Source organism: Coptis chinensis, chromosome 7, assembly GCF_015680905.1.
Source record: "Coptis chinensis isolate HL-2020 chromosome 7, ASM1568090v1, whole genome shotgun sequence".
Taxonomy (NCBI): domain Eukaryota; kingdom Viridiplantae; phylum Streptophyta; class Magnoliopsida; order Ranunculales; family Ranunculaceae; genus Coptis; species Coptis chinensis.
Window position 1 is genome coordinate 52,354,588 of NC_141462.1, and position 8,332 is coordinate 52,362,919.

At 39.5% G+C, this 8,332-nt stretch overlaps 1 protein-coding gene across 1 annotated transcript; it reads left to right on the forward strand.

The window, feature by feature from the left end:
* Positions 1–6,129: 6,129 nt before the first annotated feature.
* On the forward strand, positions 6,130–8,064 carry LOC147487900 (uncharacterized). The gene is made up of 3 exons (XM_086574182.1): positions 6,130–6,353; positions 6,575–6,922; positions 7,917–8,064. Exons 1-3 carry the CDS (start codon positions 6,130–6,132, stop codon positions 8,062–8,064), a joined length of 720 nt encoding a protein of 239 aa, XP_086430308.1.
* The last annotated feature ends 268 nt before the right edge of the window (positions 8,065–8,332 follow it).

Here is an 8,332-nt window from a genome sequence, read left to right on the forward strand (position 1 = left end):
AGTGATCCTATTTGTACTTCTTCTAGCCTTGATAGACTTAAAGAAATATTCTCTATTATTATCTCCCAAAACAATGACCTGATCTCTCAACTTTTGCTTGTGCATTGATTCTTCTTAAATGGTAGCTTTCACATACTTTCCAATAGCTCTCCTCTCCTCCAGTCCTAGATCATGATTTGTAGGGTCCATTTGTAGGTCAGTTTGAACCTTATCCATCACTTTCTTTGTGTCATCAGCTCTTGATTGCATATTACCCACTCGTTCTTTGTTCCACCCAATCAACTCATCTTTGACTTGTTTCAACCTCCTCATGAAGGTGTACATCGGGTTTCCTACTGCCTCCATAGCCCAAGCATTTTTTACAACTTCCTTAAAACCCTCCTCCTCCACCCAGAAATTGAAGAATCTGAATGTTTTCTTCTTCTGATTTCTTTAAGTGCATGGGTATACCACCATAGGTGAGTGGTCAGATGTGGCGCCAGGGTTCAAGAATTCTGCCTCAGTGTCCTCAAACTCACTGATCCATTCTCCATTCACTAACACCCTATCCAGCTTTCTCCAAACTCTTATGCGCTGCTTGTTGTTCCACGTAAACCGGTGCCCTTTGTATCTCATATCAACCAGTCTTGCCATTGTTACACATTCAAGTAAATCTTGGAAATGAATCGTTCTTGTTTCAGTTCCTCCAATCCTTTCTTGTTCATTGAGCACTGAATTGTAATCTCCTATTGCTATCCATGGGAGTGTAGTAGCAGAGATATTGACAAGATTATTCCACAGTTCCCTTCTTTCATTCCTATCATTCGAGGCATACACTACAGTGATTAAGAATTTCTTACCATTGGACAAAATGCCCTCCATCATAACGCTTTGTCTATCCTTCAGAATCACCTGCATTTTACACAACTGAGGATCCCAGACCACCCATATTCTGCCCAGCCTATCTTTACTGTAGTTATGTATCCATTACCATCCACTGCATACTTTATTAAGTATCCCCTCCATATTCTCTTCTTTCACTCTTGTTTCCAGCGGTCCCATAATTCCTAATTCAAACTTTCGAATCAGCTCCTTCACTTCATAGTGCTTAAAACCCATGTTAAACCCCTACATGTTCCAGCATCCTAGCCTTATCATCATTTAGAGGAGTTTAAAGTGTCAAGGGAGTTAAACCAATTCCCTTCTTTTATAGTTCCTATCTCCGTCTTCTTATATGTTATATCATTATCTCTATGTTCACTCTTTCCTGATGCTGCCAGTTCCAGTTTAACTGTGGTGCTTCCCTTTAGCCTTTGTTCATTTCCATTGTTCACTCGTGTTTTATTCCTTTTTAGTTCTTCTCTTCTGTCAGGTTTGTTTGTATTTTCAGTAGTGTTTTTGGAGTTGGCATTCTCTCCTACATTCTCATTTCGGTCGTTACATCTGTGTTTCTTGTTTGGTACCTGCCATTCTCCTTCATCTTCCACTTTATGTATCTCTTGTACATCCAAATCTAATGCCGCATGTTGTAGCTGTTTTTCTGCTGCCTCAACTTTCTCCTTTTTGATCCAAACTTCTGTTCTGGCCTGTGGTTTCCCTCTCCTTTGGTCTGCCTTAACAAACTTGCTCAAAGTATGACCAAAAATCTTGCAATGGGAGCAGCAAGGCGGTCTCTAGTTATACTCGAATTGTATCTTTATTCCTCTCCTTTTGTCAATCACTACAGGTAAGTCCTTCGGGTAAGCACACTCTGCCTTGATCTCAATGCAAACCCTCACAAAACTTGTTCTTTTCCATTCTTCAGTAGGCTTATCAGTAAATAATGGTATCCTGATAGCACTACCCACCTGACTGAACCCCTCTTCATCCCATAATTCCATTGGGTATTTTTTCATCACCACCCAAATAGGCATTATTTTCAATGCTGCGTCATCATCCTCCATGAACAGTTTCCATGGCCTGATTATCACTAGCTTGCTAGCAATGTGGAAGGACCCAATGTCCAAGACCTTCAGCCGATCCTCTTCACTTTCGAATTTAAAAGTGAACATAGTTTCCCCATATAGCAGCATGGTGAATCTATTCTTTAGTCTCCAAGTTCGACTGACCACCTCTCTGACATAAGAGAAATTTGGTCTCTTCCCCACAAAACTACCCACCACTAGCATTTCAAATCTCTTGTGCAAGTGAGCGAAGTTCTTTGATTCTACGTGCAGTATTGGTTTTCCATTAACAATGGTCGGTGCTACATATTTGACGTTCTTCTTCCCCACGTTTGAATGCCCTAAAACATCAACCCATGTAGATTTTGCTGTTGACTCTTTGGTTGTATCCACCTCTGAACCCTTGTTTCTAGCAGCACTTGCTTGATCAGTCAATACTTCTTCAGTTTGCTGGATTTCCATCTTTTGTTTCAAAGTTACATCTCTTGGCAGCTGTTTCTCAACCCTCGATTCCTCTTGCAATGAGATCTCTTCTTGAATATCTCCATCTTGCTCTGTATTATTGCTTGCCTGATCCAACTTTGTATGGCTCTTTCCTTCTTGCCTCTCTTTTATAGCAGTAGAGCGCTCGTTCTGTTCCCGGTCATTTTTCTGAGTCACTGTTGCATCCTTTCCCCTCTCAGATTGGTTTTCCGATTTTTTTGGACCTGATGTTCCTTCTTCCGTAAGTGCCTTTTAGCTTAGTTGGTAAAACCTTTGGGTGATGACACCAGAGGTCTGGGGTTCGAACCCTGCTACACATAATTGAGTTACTGATCTTTTTAAAAATAGGCTTGCCCACACATTTTCGGTTATGTACAAATGCGTTCTTTTATTGGGTTTGGCAGGAGCAAAATGCGAGAATATTTGAGAACAAGTATCGCATTGGTCAGCAAGTAGTTGAGTTGATTATCCGAGATGTTAAGATCAAGCTGAATAGTATCGAGCTGAAAATTGAGAATGACTCTGATAGGTTGAGGTTTTTGCATTTGTGGAATCGTGAGGTTCAAGTTAGCACTAGGCACCCATCAGGTGTAAATGGGAATGACCAGGAAAAGGTACCACAGTGATGAATTCTTATGGCACGCTCCAAGGAATCAATGGAAGGTAGGGAGCAGCACTTCGAGATCACGAAGGTAAGGTTATGGCAGCAACAAAGGGTCTATCAAAGTTCAATACTATTGCTTTTATAGAACTGGAAGGAGTATACAAGGGTTTAAAGCTAGCTATGCATAATCGATGCAGCAAGGTGGAAGCTAGGACTGACTCGACAAATGTTATTTCGTTTATACAAAAACGAAGTAAAGTGCCTTGGCTAGGACAGAAGCTGTTAGAAGATGTGCTTGAGATAACAGCCCAGTTGGAAATGTTTACTATTAAGCATATTATAGGGAATGTAATAAGTTAGCAGATGCGTTAGCTTGTAATTTTTCATCTGCTAGGTTCATAGAAGTTATCCCTAGCTCGTTTTCTGAGGAAATAAAGAAAATTGTATACGACGATGCTATGGGAAAAACTTATGTTCATTTGTAACTTTTGTAACTCACTATATTTTTTCATTTAATGAGAAGGGGTAGGGGACCCCATAAACAACCTCGCTTGCTGATAATAAAAAAAAAATGTTCCTTCTTCCCAATCTTTCGAGTTTGTTCCAGACCTTCTCGATATCATCAGTTCAATTTTTTGTGTTTTCTGTTCACTCACCTCAGTACCAAAAGGCTTGAATAGGAACTCTCCATCTTCCTAGACTACCTCATTTCTTGCTGCCACTCGTGTCCTTCTTCATTGCTACCTGGTGAGTTCTCATCACTTACGTCATCAACTGCTTTAACAGCATCCAAAAACCCCTGAGCCTCTCTGAGTAATGACTCTTTTGATGGCTTAAGTCTCCCTCGTTCCAGTGACTCTTCATGGCCTCTTCGTGTTTTCACGTTCACAAACTCCTCCAGCAGTTTTCTCCTATACCTCTCGACAGATCCCTCACCATACTTTGCTCTCATATCACTCTCAAAGCTATCCATCTCAAGATCGGACTCATCAGATGAACTTTTCCCAGCACTTCCAGATGGTGTGCTAGGACTTGCGGCTGCTACAACCCTTTTTTTTTTTTTTTTTTTTTTTGCATGTTTTTTCTGTTTTTTTGGTAAAATTACTATACTACCCCTAAGGAAAAAATCACCTTATTTGCAGGCTATCACGTGCATCATCATAAAAAAAAACATAAGTTTTGTACATTATTGATTATATAATTTGACAAAATTGAATCATTATAAGAGGATGAAAACACATATTTGGGGAGTGATCAGTTTGAATGAATGCAAAACACTTGATTGAGTGAATGAATGCAAAACACTTGATTGAATGCATCTGCTTGTGAGCTTGCATTAGAATGAATGCAAAACACTTGATTGATTGAATTAACGCATCTAAAAGTGAGCTTGCATTAAAATGAATGCAAAACACTTGATTGAATGCATCTACGTTTGAGCTTGCATTAGAATTAATGCAAAACACTTGATTGATTGAATTAACGAGTCTACAAGCGAGCTTGCATTAGAATGAATGCAAAGCACTTGATTGAATGCATCTTCGTGTTTCACCTACATGATTTGAACCTAATTGTGCTTTGCAATGTTGCCAGGCTTGTAATGTCTTTGGACATACGAATCAGAGTTGCCCAAACAGGCCGATATCAAAGATGACTAAGACAGAAAAGGGAGTTAAAATAGTGTGGCTGAAAATAGATTATAATAGGAATGATAGCAACAAAAGAGTGAACGATGAGGGGAAACAGATGAAGCTAGAAGCTCTAGAAGAAAAGAAAGTTGAAATCACAGCCCCAGATATGCAAGAAGTGCTGCAAGTAGAAGACGAAAATGAGCGGGAATCACCAGGAAAAAAGCATATATGTAAAGCTAAAAGGAATGATGCCACGACTAGATCAGAGGAAGAAGGTATACGAGGGGCAGAGAGGATCAGTGGCCAAGCTGATGAGCAAGAGCTACACGAAAATAACTCTGAAAGTGAAAGGCATGTTAAAAGGAGGCTACTCCTACTACAGCATGGGGACAATAGGTTCAAGCACCTCTTTGAAGATTAAATAGAGAATGATGAAGGTACAACAGTTATACAAGATACTGCAGAGCCTAGTCACAAGTCCAGAGTAGCAGACCCAAGTGGAGGGGTTTGTAACACCAGCGAAGAAAATACTATTTCTAGTCTTTTAACTCCTCCTCACACCCTTAAATGATAAATACAACCTGCTGGAACATGAGGGGTTTTAACAAAGCTTTTAAGCAAGTTGAAGTCCGTGAAATGGTGAGAAAGTTTGAGATAAGTTTAATAGGGTTAGTTTAGACAAGAGTAAAGAGAAATAATCGAGATAGAGTTTTTAACAAAGTATTCATAGAATGGTGAATGGAGGGGAATGACAATGGAACTGAATTGGGTAATATATGGGTATGTTGGAACCCTAGAGAATGTGAAGCAAAGCTAATGCAGAAAGATGAACAACAAATCACAATGGAAGTGGCAACAATTGCGGGGGAAGAGTTCATAGCCACAGTAGTGTATGTCAACACTGACATGAGTACAAGACGACAATTATGGAGGACTATTATTGACCTCTCATGTACTATTCAGAAACCATAGGTACTGTTGGGGGATTTTAACTCAATATTAAGTGCCCAAGAGAAGATAGGAGGGGTAGAAGTAAGACCGTATCACTTTGCAGATCTCCTTGATTGTGTTAATGTCGCGGGCTTGATGTACATCAAAAGCAAAGGCAATTTTCTGACATGGAGCAATAAGCAGGAGAATAGGGTTAGTTGTAAGATCGATAGAGTGATGACAAATGCAGAGTGGATAGGTGAATATGGGGATCATGAAGCTGATTTTTTAAACCCAAGAGTAGTATCAAACCATTCGGCTATTGTAGTAAGATAAATTATCCAAAGAAATCAGAAAACAAAAGCTTTCAAATTTTTTAATTTCTGGTATAATGAGAGAAACTTTATGCAAACAGTCAAGGAAGCATGGCAAAATGCAGTAGTGGGAAACCCAAATTTTGTATTCATGAAAAGCTCAAATTAACTAAGGCCGCTCTTATACAGTGGAACAGAGAATGTGTGAGGAATGTGGTGAACAGAGTAGCAGAACAAAGGTAGCAATGGATTTGATTCATAATGAATTGCAAGCCCAACCGCTGGATAGAGATATCATCAGGAAAGAAAGAGAAGCCATCACAACACATATCCAACCAGTTACCTCAGAGGAGGACATGTTCAGGCAGAAGTCGAGGGATCAAGTGATTGTCCTGGGCGATAACAGTACAAAATACTTCTTCAAATCAATGCAAGCTAGAAGAGTGAGTAATAAGATCTCCTGTCGCAGGTGCCGACTAGCAAAGTCGGTAAAACCTTTGGGTGATGATACCAGAGGTCTGGGGCTCGAACCCCGCCAGCATCAAAGAGTTACTGATCTCATTTAAAACAGGCTTACCAATCAAAAAAAAAAAAAAAGATCTCCTGTCTAAAAGACGCTACTGGAAATGTTATTCTAGATAGCAATGCCACTGGGGATGAATGTGTGACCTTTTATAAAGCACTATACAGCCCTAGCAATATGCAAGAAGTGGACTTCTCTGTGTTTCAAGAGATGGAACATCGGCAACAGCTCGATACAGAAGAGTACGAAAGTTTACAAAGAGAAGTGACTCGAGATAAAATAATAGAAGCACTTGCTGACATTGGCAATGACAAAGCACCGGGGAGTGAAGGATTCTCTTCATTTTTCTACAAATGCACATGGAGAATCATTGGTGAAGATTTCATAACGGCAGCAAAGAATTTCTTCCATTCCAATCTTAATGAAGTAAATGCCACCAATATTACACTCATTCCTAAAGTGCATATACCCACTTCTTTGGGAGATTATAGACCTATTACATGTTGTGGAGGGATGTACAAATGCATAACTAAGGTCATGACAAAAAGAATGAAAGTTTTGATGCCTAAGGTGATTAATCCCAACCAATCAGCCTTTATAACGGGAAAGAGCATACAGGATAATATCTTGCTAACCCATGAAATTATGCATAATTATCACCGAGATCATCACCCCCTAGATGTGTTATAAAAATAGATCTGAAAAAAGCTTATGACTCAGTAAGATGGGAAGCAATGGAATTTGCTATGAGAAGAGTGGGTATACCAGAGAGGTTCATTACCTGGGTTAAATCACATGTGGAAACAACATCTTATTCCATCATGATTAATGACTCCTCTTATGGGTACTTCAGAGGAAGAAGAGGGATTCGACAAGGAGACCCAATATCACCTTATCTTTTTGTACTTGCCATGGATCTTTTTTCTGATATCATGTTACATAGTGTGAGTAGTGGGTAGTACAAACTACATCATAAGTGTGAAGATCATGTTATTACTCACTTGTCATTTGCAAATGATTTGATGGCATTTATGTATGGAAATGTACAGTCTGCTTCGCAACTCAAACAAAATCTACAAGATTTTAAGATGACTTCAAGATTAGAAGTCAATTTTTAGAAGAGTAGCATTTTCTTTGCAGGAGTGGATGATACCACATGCACGGAGATTGAGCAGGCTTTACATTTTGAAAGAGGTGTGCCTATGAAGTATTTGGGATTACCACTAATAACTACAAGGTTAAGTTCGACTGATTGTGGGCCTTTAATTCTTAAAGTGTCCAAGAGAATTCAGAGTTGGAAGGGGAAGCTTCTATCTTATGTAGGAAGGCTATAGTTACTCAAGGTTGTATTATACAATTTGAGTGTATATTGGCTGGCATCATTCATTATACCCCAAAAGACCTATTATGATATAAATAGATTGTGTAGACATTTCTTGTGGATAGGGCCGGATTGTGCTCAGTCCCATGCATTGATAGGGTGGGATGACTTATGCTTTCCTTATGAAGAGGGTGGCCTGGGGATCAGGAATTTGGCCACAGTGAATCAAGCAGCTACTATGAGACATATATGGAAGATTGTCACAAGGGCAGAGAACTTATGGGTGAACTGGGTATACAAGCACTTGATAAAAGAAAGAAGTTTCTGGCTGATTAAGATTCCGCAAGATTGCTCGTGGAGTTGGCAGAATATACTAAAGGTAAGAAAGGAGGCAGCAGACACAGTTATCCACCAAATTGGCAATGGAATTGAGACCAAATTTTGGAATGACCCATGGTTCACTGTTGGGATTTTGCGAAACAAGTTTCCTCAAGCTTTATTATACAACAACACATGCCATGTGAATAATAAGGTCTCCAACTTCATAGAGGAAGGAAGGTGGAGCATTCCACAGCACATACATTTTCATTTCTTTGATTTTCTT

Bases quoted from the DNA above. Each gene is read 5' to 3' on its own strand.
- LOC147487900 (XM_086574182.1), top strand. From the start codon at position 6,130: ATGGATTTGATTCATAATGAATTGCAAGCCCAACCGCTGGATAGAGAT. The intron at 6,354-6,574 runs GTGCCGACTAGC...AGCACTATACAG, and splicing joins AATAAGATCTCCTGTCGCAG to CCCTAGCAATATGCAAGAAG. The intron at 6,923-7,916 runs GTACAAATGCAT...TTCCTTATGAAG, and splicing joins ATTACATGTTGTGGAGGGAT to AGGGTGGCCTGGGGATCAGG.